Source organism: Phyllopteryx taeniolatus, chromosome 7, assembly GCF_024500385.1.
Source record: "Phyllopteryx taeniolatus isolate TA_2022b chromosome 7, UOR_Ptae_1.2, whole genome shotgun sequence".
NCBI classification, from domain to species: domain Eukaryota; kingdom Metazoa; phylum Chordata; class Actinopteri; order Syngnathiformes; family Syngnathidae; genus Phyllopteryx; species Phyllopteryx taeniolatus.
The window spans coordinates 1,683,576-1,705,886 of record NC_084508.1 but is presented as its reverse complement, the minus strand read 5'-3'; the positions used below and the strand labels follow the sequence as shown (position 1 = coordinate 1,705,886).

The 22,311-nt window shown below is 43.1% G+C and overlaps 1 protein-coding gene across 3 annotated transcripts in view; it reads right to left on the bottom strand.

Moving 5' to 3' along the window:
• The window catches only part of ntmt2 (N-terminal Xaa-Pro-Lys N-methyltransferase), a 101,189-nt gene that overhangs the window by 51,416 nt on the left and 27,462 nt on the right, over positions 1-22,311 (bottom strand). The window contains exons 1-3 of one of the 3 annotated variants that reach the window (XM_061779136.1): positions 16,338-16,461; positions 15,923-16,233; positions 2,879-3,051 (exon numbers count right to left, since the gene is read on the bottom strand). In XM_061779136.1, coding sequence (XP_061635120.1) covers positions 2,879-3,051; positions 15,923-16,118 — 369 coding nt within the window. In that variant the 5' untranslated portion in view covers positions 16,119-16,233; positions 16,338-16,461. Of the gene's footprint in view, positions 1-2,878; positions 3,052-15,922; positions 16,234-16,337; positions 16,462-22,311 lie in introns of those variants that run through there. The other 2 variants (XR_009789338.1, XM_061779137.1) reach the window with 2 other exon arrangements.

Sequence of the window (22,311 nt, the reverse complement as noted above, 5' to 3'; positions counted from 1 at the left end):
GAGTCGGCTAGTCCTGCCCCTCAGACTCCGCAGTCTCCACCCTGATGGCAGCAGACTGAAGAGGCTGTGTGATGGCATCCACCGCTATGCGGAGGGCTTTGCGGGTGAGGCAGGTGCTGTAACTCTCCTGCAGGGAGGGAAGAGAGGTTCCAATGATCTCAGCTGCCCTCACTATGCGATGGAGAGTCTTGCGGCAGGATGCGGTGCAGGCTCCGTACCAAACAGTGATGCAGTTGCTCAGGCTGCGCTTTATGGTCCATCTGTAATACGAGCACATGATGGGGGTAGGGGCTCTGGCTCTTCTCAGCTTGTGCAGAAGTAGAGACGCTGGGGAGCTTTCTTGGCCAGTGATGAGGTGTTGCTGGTCCAGGAGAGGTCCTCGGTGATGTGCACTCCCAGGAACTTGGTGCTGCGCACTCTTCTCCACTGCAGCACCGTTGATGTTGAGGGGAGCATGCTGGGAGTTCTCTTTCCTGAAGTCCACAACAATCTCCTTGTTTTTTTCCACATTTAGGGAGAGATTGTTGTCCGTGCACCACCCGGCCAGGCGGCTCACTTAACTCCTTTAGTCTGTTTCGTCCCCATTGCTGATGAGACCCACCACAGTTGTGTCGTCTGCAAACTTGATGAAGAGGTTCTAGCTGTATGTCGTGTCCAGTCATAGGTCACCAGGGTGACGAGGAGGGGACTCAACACACAATCTTGAGGGGCCCCCATGTTCAGAGTGATGGTGCTGGATGTGTTGCTACCGACCCATACTCTCTGTAGTTTCCCTGTCAGAAAGTCCAGCAGCCAGTTGCACATCGAAGTTTTGAGCCCCAGCTGGTCCAATTTGTGGATCAGTTGTTGAGGGATGATGGTATTGAATGTTGAGCTGAAGTCTATGAACAGCAGTCACACATATGAGTCCTAAGAGTCCAGGTGTGTGAGGGCAGAGTGGAGGGCGGTGGAGACGGTGTCATCGGTTGACCGGTTGGACCGATATGCAAACTGGAACGGGTCCATGGATTGGGGGGGGGGGGGATAAATGACTAGCCGCTCGAAGCACTTCATCAGGATGGGGGTGAGCGCTAATATAAAAAGCGCCAATATAAAAAGTCAAGAATGTTTGACTTTCATATCTTCTGTGTCATATCAACAACAACTTGTTAACATTTACTCACACGCACAAACCAATGTTTACCAACGCTTTAGAGGATGATTCGACAGAATCCCAGCATGTTTACGTACAACTGTTAGTGCTGGCACTAGCTTGCTAGGCTACATAATATTTTGTTGCCTGCTTACGAGCCATATCGTATAAAAAGAACATCAACATACCTCAAGCAATCCTTGAATGAACAATAGATTGGGGCGGCACGGTGGACAACTGGTTAGCACATCTGCCTCACAGTTCCTCACAGACCCAGGTTCAAATCCGACCTCGTCTGTGTGGAGTTTGCATTTCTCCCCGTGACTGCGTGGGTTTTGTCCGAGTGCAAAACATGCATGGTAGGTCGATGGAAGACTCTAATTTGCCCGTAGGTGTGAATGTGATTGTGAATGGTTTCTTTATATGTGCCCTGTACGCCGCCTCTCGCCCGAATTCAGCTGAGATAGGCGCCAGCATACCCACGACCCGAGTGTGGAAAAGCAGCTCAGAAAATGGATGGATGGACAATAGATTGGCGCAGCACATTGTTGTTGTTGTTGCCATGGGAACCGCTGTATCCAGTCACGTTGACCAGTCACACGTTCTTTGGTTCTGCCTCTCCGACAGCATTTAATTTGACAAGATAAAGCCCAGTGATCGTAAAAGACGGGATGCGGTGGTATCGGAATACATGTCGTGTAGTGTTGCCACTATGTCAGACTACTGCCACAAATTTTATGGCAGTAGTCTGACATAGTGCAATCGGGAAAGACCAAATTTGTCTTGTCGTCTGATCCAGGCATTAGAAATGGCTTTTTGTAACCCTTTGCATGTTTTCTTGAAATAATTGTACCCCTTACAAATTCTGCCTGGGTAATTAAAAATGAGCTCAACTGTGTTTTCTCATTCACTAAATAAAAGTAGGGCTGTGAATTTCAAAATAAGAGAATTACGTGTTCAAATAAAGTGCTGAACTTCAGAATAATTCTTAAAAAAAAACTAACACAATACAGATATTTTATGTTTTGATCATATGGGTAGAAGCAAAATCATGCATTGTAAAAATGCATTATACATAGGTAGAAGGGTTTTCCAGAATTTTTAGATCAACTTTGGGGGTGCGTATTATTCATGGGTGTGCATTATACACGGGAAATTACGTTACTTTATTTCTTTACTCCCCCCAGCTGGTCTGCTGCGCCCTTTGCCGATTTCAAGCCGCCATTGGTCTCACATCGCCGTGGACTTCGTTACCGGCCTACCCACCTCAGAAGGTAACTCAGTCACAGTAATGTATTGTATTGCATATGTTCAAACTCCATGGTATTCCCATCAATATTGTCTCCGACCGAGGTCCCCAGTTTTCTTCGCAAGTTTGGAAGGAATTCTGTAAGGCGGTGTGTCAATAGAGTATCGTTTGAAAATTATTTGCAAATCATTGTAATATGTCTTTATTATGTCAATGTCCTAACTTCATTGGAATTGGGGTTTGTATAATAAAAACATCTTCAGTTATTTACAGCAGCATTAGATTGACTGCTTATCTCTCAGCGTAGCGATAACATCATTATGAATATTTGATTCTCTTTGCAGACAATGACACTGACTATGATCTTTGTGAAGGAGAATTGACAATATTGAACAATAGTTAATTTTATGGTGGACTAAAGCTAACTTTGGGTTGAAAGTGTCATACAGCCGACTGATTCAGTAGTTAAAAAAAAAAATGTTTTTAGTCGCACTTACCACAAACCTCTTCAGAAACTGGCGGGAAGCTTCTAGATCCACATTGGATATCTCCACAAAGTCTCCCATCATTCCCTCTTCTGAGGCTGGCACATCCTCATAGAACTGTTGAGCTCTGTAGTAGAACTGTTTCACTCCTTGGATGTACTCACATGTGACTGGAAACAATTTCACTGTTAGGGCAAATGAATGCAGGACATTACATTGCCACACACGTGAAAGAGCAAAAAAGTGTTGATTGTTTATTTCATTGTGTGAATGCTAAAAGATGAGCTTTCACACAAACACAATTGCGCTTTAAAAACACCGATGCAGGAAGAGTTCTGACATGGTTATTTACACTTGCAATATCTTTTACACTTTGCAATGGTTAAAGGACTTACAATGCCAACTAAAGTCAGAGAAAATACAATAACCTTTATGCTAAATATTAATACCACACTATCAAATCAAGTCAAATTTTATTTACAGTATATACAGTTGGACTTTTCATTCACAAGTAATGCAACCCAAAATGCTTCACAGAGATAAAAACAGACAGGACTTCCCCCACATTGTGCAGAGAGCCCACTCTGGGAAACTGACATCCCCGCAGGCAGACCAAACACAACTCCAAGTGCTGAGGCTCCCATGAGGAGACACTGGAATAAAACTTATAAAGACTAAAAAACAATACAAAAGATAAAACATAAAGGACGTATGTGCATATATCATCATCAGCAGCAGCAGCCATTTTCTATCCACTGCAGGATGAAGGCGTCTTCTTCACGTTTCCAACTACTCCGGGAGTTTGCAACAATTCGTTGCCAGTGTATTCCGGTGTGTTTAATAATTTCATCTATCCATCTACATTTAGGTCTTCGGTTTGTGCCCAGTGGTATCCAATTGATAGTTTCTGTGGTCCACCTTTTGTCAGCTCTTCGAGCAACGTGGCCAGCCATTTCCATTTAAGGCTTTTTATTTTTTGAATGACATCGATAAATCGCGTCTGCTGTCTTATCCAGCTGCATCTTCTCTGACCCCCAATCACGAAGATTGGGGGTCAGATATTTACAGTACTACGTCAAAAGACAGTACTACGTCAAAAGACAAGCGACAAGGCTAAAAATAAACTAGCTTTTGGATTAAAATATATCAGATCGGCGAATTATGACATTAAAGCCGATCAGCCAATCGGCATAAAATGCTAATTATCGGTTGATACCGATCAAGCCGATCAGATCGGTATAAAGTCCATTTTGTGTGCAGTTTGAACCATGTCAAATCTGTCTTCCAGCGTTAGAGCTGCTTTAAGGCGATTAGCCTAACGTATTTGAAAATCCTCGCTTCTTTCTTGAATTAAGTTTAGAATGGTACGCTTGCTCATTAGTCTTTCGTTCAAGTCGGCAGGTGATTTGCACTTTTATATACATATATATATATATATACGCCACAGTGGACGACTGGTTAGAGCGTCTGCCTCACAGTTCTTTAGGACCGGGGTTCAATCCCCGACCCGACTGTGTGGAGTTGGCATGTTCTCCCCGTGCCTGCGTGGGTTTTCTCCGAGCACTCCGGTTTGCTCACAAAAACATGCTTGGTAGGTTCATTGAAGACTCTAAATTGCCCGTAGGTGTGAATGGTTGTTTGTTTATGTGTGCCCTGAAATTGGCTGGCAACCAGTTCAGGGTGTACTCCGCCTGCTGCCCGATGATGGCTGGGATAGGCTCCAGCATTCCCACGACCCTTATGAGGATAAGCGGCTCAGAAAATAGATGGATATGTATATTTATATATACACACACACACAAATTGCAACATAACCACTGCATAACTTAAAATAAGCATACTCTACATTTGAATAGATTAATGAAAAGATTTAAAAATTAAAAAAAACATGAAATATAATATTGATGCAACTGGGGTTTAGTTTTATTGACAATCGCTATTCCTGCTGTGCATGTCTTGGCCTCGGAGGGCCAGTGTGGTATAAGCAATGAGATACTTATACAGTAACAAAGAAAGTAGAAGTCACGATGAAATATTATTATAACTAGTTTTTCACAGTTTAAAGAATATATGGGATAGAGTATTGTTATATTGCCTGTTTGAATGTGTTTATACAACGTTTGTGAACAAATAGTCATTCTTTTGAGAGATAGAATTCAATGCTAATTTTCGTTAGCTCGTCAATTTTCATTCATTGTGTGTGAGCTTTGAGCTAGTGATTTTTGTGAACAAAAACAAAGAAAGAAACAAAGTCTGTGATGTGTTTGAACATTCAATAGGTGTAATTCTTTTGTTATGTGTGTTTAGTTTTACATCCATCCAACCATCCATCCATTTTCTGTATCGCTTATCCTCACTAGCGTGCTGGAGCCTATACCAGCTCTCTTCGGGCGAGAGGCGGCGTACACCCTGAACTGGTCGCCAGATATTTATTCATTAAAAGTGATGTTATATGCTGCAAACTGCATTTCATTATGATATTTTGACATTTCTCTGGCGGAGCAAACTTCAGCATGATTAGAAGGATTTAAGCCTTTTGTTTATCAGTCGGCACACAACTAATTGGGCACCTTTTTGTTTAACTCTGTCAAACAACACAGATTTTTAACAACACACATACGTGCTTTGCATTGTGTCTTTCTTACAAATTGAACTTTATGCGCAATGTTCTTTTCCGCTTCTTTGACATTTCTCAAATCCCAAGCCAAATCCCACCGACTGGGCTACCAGCAATGCGGAGATGCATCCATTCATCCATCCATTTTCTTTCACTTATCCGAGGTCGGGTCGCAGGGGCAGTAGCTTTAGCAGGGAAGCCAGACTTTTATCTCCCCAGCCACTTCATCCAGCTCTTCCGGGGGGATCCCAAGGCATTCCCGGGCCAGCCGAGAGACATAGTCTGTCCAGAGTGTCCTGTGTCGTCCCCGGGGTCTCCTCCCAGTGGCCACCTCATCTGGCTCCGTTCAATGCGGAGGAGTAGCGGCCCCTCCCGAATGACCAAGCTTCTCACCCTATCTCTAAGGGAGAGCCCGGACTCCCTGTGGCAGAAACTCATTTCGGCCGCTTATATCTGGGATCGTGTTCTTTCGGTCACAACCCATAGCTTGTGACGATAGATGAAGGTAGTAACATAGATCGACCGGTAAATTGAGAGCTTCGCCTTTCGGCTTAGCTCCTTCTTTACCACAACAGACCGATACAAAGTCCGCATCACTGCAGACGCTGCACCGAGCCACCTGTCGATCTCCCGTTCCATTCTTCCCTCACTCGTGAACAAGACCCCAAGCTACTTGAACTCCTCCAATTAGGGCATGATCTCATCCCCGACATGGAGAGGGCACACCACCCTTTTCCGACTGAGGACCATGGTCTCAGATTTGGAGGTGCTGATTCTCATCCCAGCCGCTTCACACTCCGCTGCGAACTGCTCCAGTGAGAGTTGGAGGTCACGGCTTGATGAAGCCAACAGAACCACATTATCTGCAAAAAGCAGAGATGCAATACTGAGGCCACCAAACCGGACCCCTCTACGGCTCGGCTGCGCTTAAAATTCTGTCCATAAAAGTTATGAACAGAATCGGTGACAAAAGGCAGCCTTGGCGGAGTCCAACCCTCACCGGAAACGAGTCCGACTTACTGCCGGCAATGCGGACCAAACTCTGACACTGGTCGCACAGGGACCAAACACCCCGTATCAAGGGGTCCGGTACACCATACTCCAGAAGCACCCTCCACAGGACTCACCGAGTGACACAGTCGAACGCCTTCTCCAAGTCCACAAAACACATGTAGACTGGTTGGGCGAACTCCCATGCACCATCGAGGACCCTGCCGAGGGTGAAGAGCTGGTCCACTGTTCCACGGCCAGGACGAAAACCACATTGCTCCTCCTGAATCTGAGATTCGACTTCCCGACGGACCCTGCTCTCCAGCACCCCTGAATAGACCTTACCAGGGAGCCTGTAGTTGGAACACACCCGCTGGTCCTACTTCTTAAAAGGGAGGACCACCACCCCAAACTGCCAATCCAGAGGTCACTGTCCCCGATGTCCACGCGATGTTGCAGAGGCAGGTCAACCATGACAACCCCACAACATCCAGAGGCTTTAGGAACTCCGGGTGAATCACATCCACCCCCGGGGCCTTGCCACTGAGGAGCTTTTTAACTACCTCAGTGACCTCAACCCCAGAGATAGAAGAGCCCGCCTCAGAGACCCCAGATTCTGCTTTCACATGGGCAGGCATGTCGGTGGAATTGAGGAGGTCTTCGAAGGATTCTCCCCACCGACTCACAACGTCCCGAGCAGAGGTCAGCAGTGTCCAAACCCCACTATACACAGTGTTGATGGTGCACTGTTTCCCCCAACTGTGACGGTATTGGACCAGAATTTCTTTGAAGCCGTCTGGAAGTCGTTCTCCATGGCCTCACTGAACTCCTCCCATGCCCCAGTTTTTGCCTCAGCGACCACCAAAGCTGTCAGAAGTCAATTTAATTAATTCACGTATATATGAAGATCTGTGTGCGCCCTATCCCATTTTGAGATTGCCTTTGCAGGCACTCCATTGGACCGGATCCATTCAGGTCTACCGAAGCCAGGTCTGCCGATGGACAGACGAATCGTTCAGGTATTGTACATTATTGACTAATCAATTTCAGGAAACAAGTCCAATCAGCGGCGGCACGGTGGATGACTGGTTAGAGCGTCAGCCTCACAGTTCTGAGGAACGGGGCTCAATCCCGGCCCGCCTGTGTTGCATGTTCTACCTGTGCCTGCGTGGGTTTTCTCCGGGCACTCCGGTTTCCTCCCACATCCCAAAAACATGCGTGGTAGGTTAATTGAAGACTCTAAATTGACCGTACCTTAGTTACATTCTTGATGTGTGGAGTAAAAGTAAGGTCAGAGCAAAAATGACCCCCAGGTTTTTAACACATTGTGAGGGTTTAAAAACAAGAAAAAAACAAAATAAACACCATAACTATTCTGTTCCTTCCAACTATAAATATGTATGTATGTTAAATATATTGTAGAAGTTATCATTTATTTGCTTAGCTTGCATTAGTATTATGGACGATTTTGAGAAAGGTAGATGTCTCGCCTTCAATAAGATGACTCAGCAGGAATCATCAGAGAGAAGGACGTGGCCGGGACGTGGCAGGTGTTGGTCCCATGTTTTCACCTTGAAACCCTATCCTTAGTGTGTTGTGTCTTGTAGCTTAGTACGTTATGTCTTGTAAACTTAGAAACCTCCCTATTTTCAAATAAATACAGGAGCGACGGGAGAGATTGTTTAGAGCGTGTTGAGAGGCTGTGATCTGAACAATCTCCCATACGCCCTCCTCATGAGAAAAAGAAACCAGTGTCTTCATTCCTTTTGTGTCTATTTTTTATAATGTTGGGTAAGATAAATCCAACATTAAATTGGTCCTTCGAGCCGGATGTCAACACACCCGAGGATTCCAGTTGTGGAGCCGACTTCCAGTTAAGAGACCGTGGCCACGGCAAGTAAGACCCTTTACGGGACTGGTCTTCGTTCTCCTCAACTGGGATCTGAAGGTTGACGACAATCCACAGGATTGAAGACGACTTTGGTGAGTTAAATTTTTACATTTTTTTAGGAAAAAGGATTAAAAGAGTGTGTAAATTGCGCGACGAAGAAGTCTGCGGCAGAATAAACCTTGTGTAATACTAGTCACTGGCAAGTGGTAAGAGGGACGGCGGAGTCCGACATATTCCGCGAGGACGTATTTAACTACGTACGTAGTTAAATTCCGTGTTTAATAAATAAAGAAACTAGGAAAGTTTCGTGGCATCGTAGTTAAATTCCGTATAGGACGGTGGAGTCCTCTGACGAGCCAGTGTGAATGAAAACTGTTTGAATGAGAGTGTAAATGGGAAATGGGAAACCACTAGGTTTTTCATTCCATACCAAAACAGTGGGAAAGTAAATGGTGGACTTTTATGGATGCAAAGGCAAGAATTCTCCACTCGAAAGAGTTGAAGTGAGAATTACCACAGAAAGTATATTTGAATCACCGTCCTACTGAAAAGAAACAGTGTTCTAGACTACCCTAGGTAGTATTACACTGAACCAAATTCTTTCAAATGGGGAAAGGAAGTAGTAAAATAAAAAACAGGGATACACTGCAGTGTAAAGGTTGGAAGTTCATTAAATTAAATTTAAAAGAAAAAAAAACAGGATCCTGATAAAATTTAATATTTAGAGACAGGGATAACAGAACACGGCTTTAATGGTTGGTTAAATACACAAAAAATAGCCGCGTTGCAAGAATCAAATTATATAAAATAAAAGAGAATACGGACAAACTACCGCATGACTAAGCCAGCCTGCTTCCCAACTCAACAAATCCTCTTGTGTAAACATTACAGAGAATGAGGAGGTGGATTTCAATTTACAGGACATTCTGAGTTTGAACACTGAAAAACCTGAAATAACCTTGTCAGTAAATGGGAAAGAAATTAAATTTCTTTGCAATACAGGAGCATGTAGGACTGCATGTCGGGAAAAGATTCCAGGTTCCAAACTATCGGGACATAAGGCAATAGTTAGATCTGCAAATGGACAAATTACTTTTGCCATGGAACTTGAGCCTGTGTGGATTAGAGACCCACAGGGGAGAACTTGTAGAATGCCCATTTTCGAAGTCCCGGAGTGCCCTGTGAATTTGTTGCAAAGATTCATTGGCCTTACTGCATCATCTAGCAGAAGAGGGACATAAAGTTAACAAAAATAAATTGCAATGATGTAAAAGGCAAGTCAAATATCTAGGCCATAATTTAAGTGTAGGAGGAAGGACTATATTAGAAGACAGGAAAGCTATAGTCTTAAAAAATCTTAAACCACAGACGAAGAAACATATAATAATCATTTTTTAGGTCTGACAAATTATTGTAGAGCATGGATTCCAAACTATGCAGAAATTGTTGCACCATTGTCAAAATTAATGTATGAAGACAACCTTAAAATGACATCACCTGTTTAATGGAGTACAGAGGCAGAAAAGGCCTTCTGAGACATTAAACAACATTTGGTGTCCAGTGCTGCACTAGGCCTTCCAAATTTAATGATAAAACATTCATTCAAATGGTAGATTGTAAAAGCTATTACATGACCTCCGTACTTACACAACAATACGATGATAAGCTAAGACCAATAGCTTATTTTTCAACTAAATTGGACAGCGTGACGTGTGCATTACCACATTGTGTCAGAGCAGTTGTGGCAGCCTTGACGGCAGAAGAGAGGAGTTCCACAATTGTGTTATTTCATCCATTAACTCTTAAGGTCTCACATACAGTGTCTGCTCTCCTATTGCAAACGAATATGGCGTTTTTATCACCTGCAAGACATTTATCTTGCATGGCCATCTTGCTGTCACAACCACATTTGACTGTTGAGCGATGCACAACCTTAAATCCAGCCACACTAATACCCTTACTTGATGAAGGCACGCAGCATGATTGTCAGGAATTGGTTGAACAAGCTGCTGAATTAGTAGCATTAACCGAGGCATGCAAACTAATGATAAATAAAGATGGTACAATCTATACTGATAGCCAATATGAGTATTCCACAACAAGAACGCAATTATTGGGAAAAACAAAGTGCAAAACTACAAAATGAAATTTACATTAGCACAGAAAAGAAAAAAAAAAAAAAAACCTATTCAAATGGGCTGCTATATTGAGCCATGCTGTGTCACGTCTCAACCGGAGGGATGGTGGCACAGATAGATTGACACTTTACAGCCCTAAAAAAAAATAGCAGAAAGAAACACGTGGGTTCATTTAACACACTGTAAAAGAGTCATTTCAGCTGAGTACTCAAATAGGGAAGGTGAGCAAAAGTCTGATAACGGAGCGGGAGCAGATGTGTAGATTCTGAAAACGCTTGCTGATCAGTGAAGAAAAAAGACACCAACCCTTTTAGTGAGAATTCAGCAGAAAGGCACACCCACGTTGGTTATGAGATTCGCTAAGTTGTTACGTAGCAACTTTGGCTACTATGATGTTGGTTTTGTTTTTGTGGTACATGGGACGTCCCACCCTCAATGATAAAACCCATTTTTTAGATAGAAAATCACCTACCAACTGGACCAATATGACGAACCCAATAATAATAAAAAACAAAATTTTAATCATTAACTCGTATCAAAAGGAGTACAGCTGATGATCAAAATTGTGGGCATGGCCTCCAAATGCGGCAAAACGGTTTAATATTTTGTGCCCCCAAAATCAAGCTGCTTTAATCATAATTCCATATGCGGCTCTCACCAATGATGCTCAAGAGAATGGGCAGAATTGGGGATTTAGATATGACTGGTATGCAACTATAGGCTTTGGATGGGAACACCTCATTGGTGAAACAGGTTATGATTGGTCCAGTTGGTCACAAAAAATAGCAAAGGAACATAGAAAGAAGTTTAACATAAGCAAAACGGCCCATAGTTTAATATGAAATACAAATCAAGTCACCCAGTGTGTTTGATGGTGAGCTTGTGGGCCTATTCTGGTGGAAAAGATCCCCACTTCCAAGTAGCATTGTGTTATAGGAACCGTGTTAAACCAGAAATGCCATTGAAAACTTCAAAGAAAGGTGGACACATTTTAATGGTTAACAACATAACTACTGATGATTGGTTCCTTGTTGTCACAGGAGTTTCAGGACAAAATAACAATTGGTTACTATTGATGGAACAAGCAACAAATGTAGCGAGAAAAGATTGTGTTGTTTGCATGGGTCCCAGGCCTTTGTTGCGCATAGTTCCGGCACAATTATCACAAGATTTTATTATTCCATTAATGAACGCTACTGTACCAACTGAGAGGTGTAAATCATGGGATCCTCTATATCCCGTAACAAAAGCAGATAAACACAAACCGATGTTTTCTACTTTAGTAGCGCCAAATAATTTCACATGTATAAACATGATTAGTAAAGGCAAAAAATTAGGACCACTGAACGACACACAGTGTAAAGTAACCTTAAAAGTCGGACCAAATTTTATGCCAGTATCACGAAGCGACATCTGGTGGTGGTGCGGAGATGATAGACTGTTTGATAGATTACCTAAAGATATATCTGGATTGTGCGCTATTATCACTTTGATATTGCATGTGTCAGTACACCCTATGCCTGTTCAAGATTTAATGGACAGGGCACCAATGTTTTTGTCCAATCTAGAACATAGACAAAAAAGAGATTTATCCTGGCAGAGGCAAAATTATCCAACATAAAACATACATCGATGCCATAGGTGTTCCTTGTGGGGTTCCTAATCAATACAAATTAGCTGACCAAGTTGCAGGAGGATTTGAATACTTCATATGCTGGTGGTGTACGATTAATTAAATGTTGATGGGATAAACTATATCCACTTCAATGTACAGAGATTAGGAAATTGGACTCAGAGTGGGTTGGAAGCTGTGCACGAGCAGCTCAAGGACATTCCAAGACCGCATAGCTGTCGACATGCTCCTCGCAAGAGAGAGAGGTGTTTGCGGTATGTTTGGAGAACAGACCAGAGCCATCGATGGTCTACGGACCCTCAAACAACACTCCTTGTGGGACAGCTGGATGGTCGTTTTTGGTAAATACAAAACCCTAATTTCACCAATATTGATATCAATTGCTGTTTTTGCAGCCATTCTGACATGGTGTGGATGTTGTTGTATCCCATGCATTCGGTCTTTAATCAGTAGATTAATCACCACAGCAATTACCCACATGGAACCGTATGGAGCATATGTATCCTTTATTGGAGGTTGATAATAATGACGATGACGATGATGATGTTGTTTTAACTGATTTGTTTCCTGGTACAGATGATTACGATGTTTAAACTACAACATTCATGTATGACAAGTTTACTCTGAGTGTAAATGTATTTGTTTCATAAAAATGATTCTACAGTTAAAAATCAAAATGAAGTGACTGTAAGATGATATGAGAATTTGTGCAAATACATGATAAACAGGAGGGAAATGTTAAATATATTTTTGAAGTTATCATTTATTTGCTTAGCTTGCATTAGTATTATGGACGATTTTAGATGTCTCGCCTTCAAAAAGATGACTCAGGATCATCCGATGGAAGGGCGCCTGGACCAAGGACGTGATCGGATGTGGTCGGGGACATGACAGGTGTTGGTCCAATGTTTTGTGTTGTGTCTTATTGCTTAGAACATTATGTCTGGGAAAAACCCTCCTATTTTCAAATATTTTGTGTTGTGTCTTGTAGCTTAGTACGTTATGTCTTGTAAACTTAGAAACCTCCCTATTTTCAAATAAATGCAGGAGCGACGGGAGAGATTGTTTAGAGCGTGTTGAGAGGCTGTGATCTGAACAATCTCCCATACGCCCTCCTCATGAGAAAAAGAAACCAGCGTCTTCATTCCTTTTGTGTCTATTTTTTATAATGTTGGGTAAGATAAATCCAACAGTGTGCCTTCTTGGCTCCCACATGTGACTGAGCAAAGCTGGCTTTCAAGCTCCACCAGGGAGTCCACCAGTCTTTCTTTCACGGCAGTGCTTGCCCGATAAAGGACATGGGCATTCAGCAGGTGTCCCAGTTTTGCTGACCATGCGTCACGGAGTGATGGAAGTTTGATCACCCCATGCAAGAGGAGGATGGGAATGAATGCCATTAGTTCTTGGAGGGCCATGAACCAACTGTCATGCTCTGTCTAGCGTCCATGCTGAATATTTCGAAGCCTCCCAACAGTCGACGAAACAGAGGAAACTCTGGAAGCGACTCAACACCGTTCTTTGGACCAACGCATTTGGCTCTCCATCTGCGGCGATTAAATTCAAGATTCAGATCCAATTGGGCTGTGAAAGAGATGCCTTCCGAACTGTTCTTCACACAACACTGTGCCATCTTTTGCCTTCTCTGTTGGCCAAGTGTGTGTCTCCAGTCGACCTCTCTTTTCTGGTAGCGGTTAAGTCTCCTCATGTGTAGGGTGATCATATTTTTTAGATGTGAGCAATAAAATATCCAAATGATGTGAGCTATGAAAACCTCAACAAAGGTTGGAAATCTACGCAAAGATATCATTTTCAAATGATCAATTATAATTCCGAAACGTGAAGTATGCTTGTTTTCATCTTTTCCTAACACAACTGCCATAATCAGCAAATGAAAATAGGATGTTTCGGAAATCTTACCAGAAGAAATTTCAGAGTATAAACTCAGCTGAAGGGCTATGTCTTGTCTATTGGAGTTGCAAGGGTTGACTTGGTTCAGGATCATGTCCAAAGCCTGCTGAGTGCTGTAAACTTTCTGCATCTTTGTTTCTTAGTTGCCTGAGTAAGTAAACTATTACGTGCCGTGATCCATCTCTGGTCTGTTTAGTCATCGTTCACGCCGACACTGACCCTTCCTCCACATCACACCCAGTAGGCCCACTGTTACATTTTGTTACATACATACATATTTATATCAATTTTGTATTTATTTATTTATTTATTTATTTTATTGTTTTCACCATGATTTTCTGTGTTTATTTATAGAGCACACTAACAAAGTGCTGCATGCTTATAAAAAAGTATGTACCGTATTTTCACGACCATAAGGCGCACCTGCGTATTAAAAGGCGCAGTCTCAGTTGCGGGGTCTATTTCTGTATTTAACACATAGATAAGGCGCACCGTATTATTGGGCGCAGGCTTGGTAAAACATACGCCAGCTTAAAACATACGGTAGCATGCATGCACGCTAAAACAATTTTTTTTAAAAGGCAGAGGGAGCAAAACTGAGTTCGGTTGTAATTTATTGAAGTATTTAACAATGTACTCACGTTCAAACCTCATCCACAAATCCATCAAAGTCCTAATCTTTTGTATTCGAAATGAACAGCTGGGCAAGTTCTCCATCAAACACAGCAGGTTCCCTCTCGTCATTGTCGGAGTCAGTCTCGTTGACGTGCCGCTCCTCAGAAATGATGCCAGCTTTTACGAAAGCTCGAACAAAAGTGCAAGCAGACACATTAGCCCAAGCATCCACAATCCATTCACAAATTGTGGCGTAACTCGCCGAGCGCTGCCTCCTAGTCTTACTAAAGCTGTATTCGCCATCTGTCATCCATCGCTCCCACGCCGCACGCAACTTCACTTTGAACGCCCTGTTTACACCGATGTCCAGCGGTTGGAGTTCCTTCATCAAGCTCCAAATTATTGCACTCAGTCGAATGGTGACTGTCGAGACGCTTCTCCTGGCTGTACTTTGCTCATTAATCCATTGCTCGAGTTGGTCTTCCAACTCGGGCCATCTCGCCTTGTTTCCGCGGAAACTCAGCTTCGTCTTCTTGACTTGGCGAAGCTCGTTTTCCTGCTTCCTTCACTTGCGAACCATGGATTTGTTGATCTTGAATTCTCTCGCAGCTGCTCGATTCCCATGTTCCTCCGCGTAACTACTAGCTTGTAGTTTAAACTGTGCTTCGTGAGCGTGTCTCTTCGTAGGTGCCATTTCCGGGGGTCCTTAGCCATAACCGATGCACATACCGGAACTATATACGCACTGAGGGTGTGTCTTTAGCGTCCTCTGTCGCGCGCACCCTTCCCCCTTTACGTCCACATGCTGTCCTCAGTCACGTCCGCCTTCCTCTATATAAGCAGCACATCAGCAGAAAATGCTCGCACTTAAAAGTCTTCAATTGAAGACTTTTAAGTGCGCCTTATGGTCGTGAAAATACGGTATATATAACATACACATACCATTCTTATACACATGAAAGTAGTGCTATTAAGAAGAATATAAAACACATACCACAAGAAAACACTTCAAAATACTCTAAATGAAATAAAATTATATTCAAAACTAAAAACACGATCAATTTGCCTTGAAGTGAATATGTGTTGATTATATTGATGAGTGGTGAAATTATCCACCTATTTAAAATGGTTGTTTTAAGAGCTTTTATCATTTTGTTGTTGTTTGGTTGTTTTTTTAAATCAGTGGTCATAAAAACAAAACTAAAAGTGAATGATGTGATTATACAACTGCTACATGGTTAGGACATTGTGTGGACCATCTTACCGAGAGGAATCTTCTCCAAAAGGTACAGGTAGCTGGCAAAGAAGTCGCTCCTCATTGTGTGGTGCAAGTGAAAGGACATGCTGTGGCGACACATTGTGTCATCTGTCTCTTTCCAGCGATCCCTAAAAGCTTGGTGAGCTCCCTTGTACTCAAGGTTCGGTGATGAGCTGTTACCATCTTCAAGTGAAATCTCCATTTTACTGTTTGTGGTCTTGTTGCACTTTCCTAAATTTCCAGTTGATGGTTGCCAGGGAGAGAAAGAGTGTGTCCTGGTGCCCGTTTGGATATAGTTTCTTCAGCTGCTGCGTTATCTGCCAAGATGAATGTTCAACACAATTCGTCTCGTCAATGATCAAATCATTCAGTCATATATGTATATCATGGGGCAGTGCTGAGAATGTACAGCACATCTTACCGATCACACAGTTGACGCATAAGAGTGAGAAGCCTTCTGTCTTAGGATGAATAAGTTGAGCAGAGGTGAGTGAATTTTAGACTGGAAATTCCAAAGAGTCCAGTAGGTCATAACTCAACCTCTTGCTGCCATGTAATGTGGCTCCTAAAATTGGCGCACGTCTCATGTTTGTAGACACCTCCCATTTTATTTCAGTAACAGCTTGACAGATATTATAGAAAAAAATGACTTTGACGAAAAGTCAATCATTATGTAATCCTTAAGAATCAGCATGGATAACTGTATTTAATCTCTGTAAGACATCAGGATTTAATTGGTCTTAAAAAATGCATACAACCCTGCATACAAAAATGTATATAAAATAGGGCTTCAAAATCATGAAAATCAAGCCCTTCTCGACCCTGTTCAATGGTGTGGGCATGTCCACTGAATGCACTTAAACCACACCCTGCTCAAGTGTCAACTGTGTATCAAATGCCACATATCTTATGCCTAAACTTCCCAGGTTGGAGCCGTGAAAGGATATCTGTTGAAAGCCTCCGTTGGGCGGAATATATCCCATCAAGTCATTGCAATGCTTTCCATGGCCCGACGAGAGGCGTTACACCAGCTTGCTTGAAATCTAACAAGATCATCCGGGGGGCTCCTCGAAGCTGACACTGCTGACAAGCGCCGGGCCCGTCCGTGACATCACCTCCTTGCTTATGTTGTGTTGGGGTTAGGTCCACATAACAGAGACACTTAAGGAAAAATCAGCCGTTTATTAAACACGGTGACACACTTCATTCAGCCTGTGGCTCACACTGCATGACAGACATTTGATCACATACCTCCTGCTACTTTTATACCCACAATGCATTGCATTTCAACATATTACGGTAGCCTGAATAACATAAATCACAGAACATTTGGGATTTGATAACGACACCAAGCTGTTCTGTAATTTGTGGTATCCAGGGAAGATTTTTGTTTTCGGGGCGATGACATAGCTAGCAAGCTCACTGCGCGCTGTAGTGGTAGAAATGGGCCAAGTAATTATAACTAAATACCTCGCAATTGCGCCGGATAGCCACTATTGCAAACAAAGGCCCTCAGTTCGTATATAGTGGGGGAGGAGCAATTAATCCCAGATTCCGAGATGTGTCATCAGGCGTTGTTTTAGCCACGCAAAATGTAGGAAAAATGAAATGGTGAAAGCTATATCACCACAATTCAGTAGCTGACTACATTGATCTCAGTGTTTGCACATTTACATTTATTTTCAAATATGTAGAATGTATTTAGAAAAAACATCTCTGTATTCACTTTACAAAATGATCTTGACTGCACAGATGGCTTTTTTGTTTTTCACCAAACAAACAAACTGAGATAAACTTATTACTCTACAACTCCCATGTCGAACTCAAAAGTAAGGCCAATGAAGACCTTAAATCAAGCCCAACCTGTTTAAAGTAAAAAACTGTTCGCCACGTAATGAATAATCCAAGTCAAGTGCAATTAGTAGAAAGTCAAAACTGGACCAAGTCTTGGACAAGGAAATCGGGTCCAAATTCAAGTTTGTTAAAATCTAAGTTTGAAGCACATGAATGGTTTACTAGGAAAATAAACTCATGATATAAATTGCAGTAATTGACCTTTAAAACTGCACAAAAGTCACCTGCACTGCGATTCATTTTCCCACAATCATGCATTGCTTCATTCTTACTAACATATTTCAGCTTGAATCTCATTATCAATGTATTAGTCTTTGAGTGCCAGGCAGTTGCAGTAGTTATACGAATCATATGGCCATTAACATCATCAAGAGCCAAACTAAATTTAGAGATGTGACATCAGCTGTCACATATGGGTGGAGCCTAACTACATGTTGCTGAGAGGTGCAAGTGCTGTCTGCAGAGCAGGGTTATCACGTTACAGTATATTGGTAATGAAAATGCAATTCAAAACATTCCATGAAAAAAACTTTTGGGGGGAATATACAGGCATTAAATCTCACATGGAACAAGTATCAAGGTTTAAGAGTTGTGTCATAAAATATAACATTTAATGAGGAGACATTTTGCCCCAATACTACAAGTGGTCATGAAAAAGGGCAATAAATAAACGTCCCAAATTACTAACATTTGGCTGATGTTCAGTGTAACCTTGATTCAACCACTATGATTTGACCTACCTACCAATCATACAATCATATCAATCATATTTTCTCTGACAACCCCAGGAAGATTTGCTTTTCTGTTTCAAAAGCTAATGGGGATCCCATAAACTAAACAATATGCATTCCATATTCCATAAATGAATGACTAAATGAATAAATAATATTTTTTTTAAAGACAGAAAAAACAATTTTAACTTTTCACCAGATGTTGGGAACCATAAAAAAAGTTATCCATACAGTACATACAAGGAAAGTAGAACAAATAAGCTCAGAAATGAAGTTGTGTGTAATAATGTGAAATGACACAGGGAAAAAGAATTGAACACGTCAACTGGTGTTTATTTAATACTTTGTACAAAAGCCTTTGTTTGCAAAGACAGCTTCAAGACGCCTCCTGTATGGAGAAACTCCTCGCATGCATTGTGCTGGTGTGATTTTGGCCCATTCCTCCACAGAAGGAATGGAGAAATATCAAAGGTTCCGTGGGCTTCTTTTATGGACCTTGAGTTTCAGTTCTTTCCATTACTCTGTTATCCCTGTAACAACAGTAACTGCTAATTCCTGGTCTTTTTGAAGCTCTCCACAGGCGGTCCTTGGCGCTTGGACAACACTTCTGATTAATATTTTCTTTCCTCTGTCAGAAATCTTTCGATGAGTACCTGATCGAGGCAAATTTATTGTGGTATTTATTGGCTTTCCACTCAGAAGTCTTTCGATGAGTACCTGATCGAGGCAAATTTATTGTGGTATGATTGGCTTTCCACTTACGTATTATGGCCCCAACCATACTCACCGGAATGTTCTGAAGCTTAGACATGTGCCTGTAACCAGTGCCATCATTATGTTTTGCAACAATTAATTTGTGATGGTCTTGAGACAGCTCTCTGCTCTTACATCATGAGATGTGTCTTGACTCAGACCTCGGCAATGAGACCTTTTTGTAGGCCAATGTGAACATCTAATATTCATTTGCACTGACAAGGGGCTGGATTACTATTTGATTATTGATAGACTTTTGGCTTTCCGTGCCTTTTTGCACCTCCCTTTTTTCATGTGTTCGATACGTTATCCCTGTGTCATTTCAGATTTTTACGCACACCTTAATTTCTGAGCTTATTGTTTCTGTTTTATTTGTATCTATGGATTACTCGGGGTTTTCCCAACATCCAGTGAAATTTTCAGGTCACCTTTGGAAGTATATTTAGTGAGAAAAATGGTGACGTGTTAATCTCTCTCTCTCCCCTCTCCCCCCCCCTCTCTCTCTCTCTCTCTCTCTCTCTCTCTCGCTCTCTCTGCCTGACAATACAAAGTGGGGACTCGCCATTTGTCGCGCGCACGCACAGGTTGCCACCTGCTCAGCCTTAATTCAGAATCAATCTGGGGTGGACTGGGACTGGCAGGGGTCATGCCTCACTATCATATGCCTGCTCAGGGAGGCTCTCTGCCAGAAATCAGGAGAGAAAAGTGCCCCAATATGTACCGGTGCTCCTGGCGGAGGTCATGCCTCGCTCTCAAATGCCCACTCAGGGTGGCTCTCGACCGGATCTCAGGAGAAAAAAGTGCCCCAATATACACCGGTTCTCCCGGCATCTGATCGTTGTTGATCCCTCCTACTTTCGTTCTTGATTAATGAAAACATTCTTGGCAAATGCTTTCCGCTCTCGCCCGTTTTGCGCCGGTTCAAGAATTTTACCTCTATTTACGAATGCCCCCGGCCATCCCTCCTAATCATGGCCGCAGTCCCCACCGTACCCCCACCGTCGCAGACACCCCCCCCCCCCCCCCTCCGCAGACCCCGATAGGGGAGAGAAACGGGGGCAGACTGGCGAGCGGTTAGGGAAGCGCGGGGGGCTGAACCCACGGAAATCAGACCAGGGTCCTATTCCATTATTCCCAGCTGTGGTATTTTGGCCACCGCGGCCTGCTTTGAACACTCAAATTGTTTTTTAGAGTAAACACTTCCCAGCTTCACCAAGGGGCAGGGGCTGGGACAGACGGTGGCTTCCCTCGCAGCGTACCATCAGGCTCGATCCTGAGATCCAACTACAAGCTTTGTAACAGCAGCAAATTTAAGAATTACCGAGGATGCTGGCACCAGATTTGCCCTCCAGTGGTTCCTCAACAAAGGATCGAAAGAGTCCTTTATTGTTATTTTTCGTCACTACTTCCTCGCGTCGGGAGTGGGTCATTTGCGCGCCTGTTGCCTTCATTGGATGTGGTAGCCGTTTCTTAGGCTCCCTCTTAGTGTTGTTGCGTTTGCGAACGTTTCGTTCAGAAGAACAAATCTTTTTAGTGAACGAGCTGAACCGAATCAGTTCATGAAATGATTAGTTTTTTTAGCTTGGCCTCCGCCCACCGCCGTAAGTCGAGCGAGTCGGCTGGGAGCGGAAATGGAACTGCTGAAGCGTTCTGTCACTCACTTTGAATCTTCGGCGAATGACCAATGAGCAGCCAGCGTGCAGGCGCGGGCGGGTCCTCATTAAACATACTGCCATGTGGTTTGCGATTCGCCAGTGAGAAGCCAGCGTCAGGAAGTGCCGTGCAGGCAGGGGAGGGACTTAAATGAACTGAGTGATTCGTTTAGTGAACTGGTGTACTAAGGAACTGAAGAACTGAAGAGTGATTCGTTCAGTGAACTGGTGTACTGAGGAACTGAAGAACTGAAGAGTGATTTGTTCGTTGAACTTATCGTTCGCGATTCGTTAGACACGAGTGATTTGTTCGTTGAACTTTGTGACCCGCTAAGGAGCAATGTTCTAGTACAATGAGTGAGTCGTTTGTGCAAGGAACGATGTACTATGCAGTGAATGTACTCATGAGTGATATTAACCGCAAGTCCTGACGTCCTCGCGGGGATAGCTTTCACTAGCAGCTTCAAGCTAACGGCTAATTTTTTAGTCAGTCAGGCACATGAATACAAGCACACGTATTTAAAATAAACGTATACACGTACACATACATATCATTTACTCTGTCTCTAATGCGATTATTAAAGCTTTTTATTTCATAATAATAATACAATAAACTTCTATAACGCTTCTCAAGACACTCAGATGCTTTCCACTAATCAGATGACAATAACAGTGAGGTGAGTGAGCAGAAAGCCCGGCTGGCAGGGGTTAGTGTCAGCAACGCTTTCTAACATGGGAATCTACAGGGAAACAATGCAGGAAAAACAAAAACAAAGGACACGAACATTGGCAAAGGAGACTGACTTGTGATGTGAGGTTGGAAATGAACATGAGATGACAAGGCATATAGTTGCGAGTTCCTGTTCTTGTTAGTTTAAACCCAAAATATGCACTAATCTGTACTTTTAGTAGACCACAAATTGGATTTACGTTGCGTAGACCAATTCAGGCAGGCCGGTCGACCTGCTGGGTAGTTGGCAAGAGCGCTCACGAGGGATGGTTTGAAGAAAAAGTAAGAGAAGAAGATAACACACTACAGGTTCAGGATGGCCGGAGCGCTGGCAGTGGCAATGCTTGCCACGCGGTCAGGGAAGAACTCACACCGCAATTACTTCCCAACGGAGCCTCGTCCGTAAACTGCCCCACACCCAAAAGTGTAGCTTTGGGGAGTTGGCAGGTCCTTCCTGTGGCAGCGCAGCAGGGAAGTTTGGTGGCTCCCAGCCTCCGGCACCTCGTGGTGAGAGGTGGGGCTCCCGGGCTGGGTTAGATGTTCGGCATGTTGAACAACAAGAGAGAGTGAGAGAGAGCAAGCGAGAGCGCAGGACAAAGGAGCTTCGCCCTTTTATCCGCTTCAGAGAGCAAGGCTTGGCCCCTTTTGACCAAATGGTAGGCAGACCACGCCTCA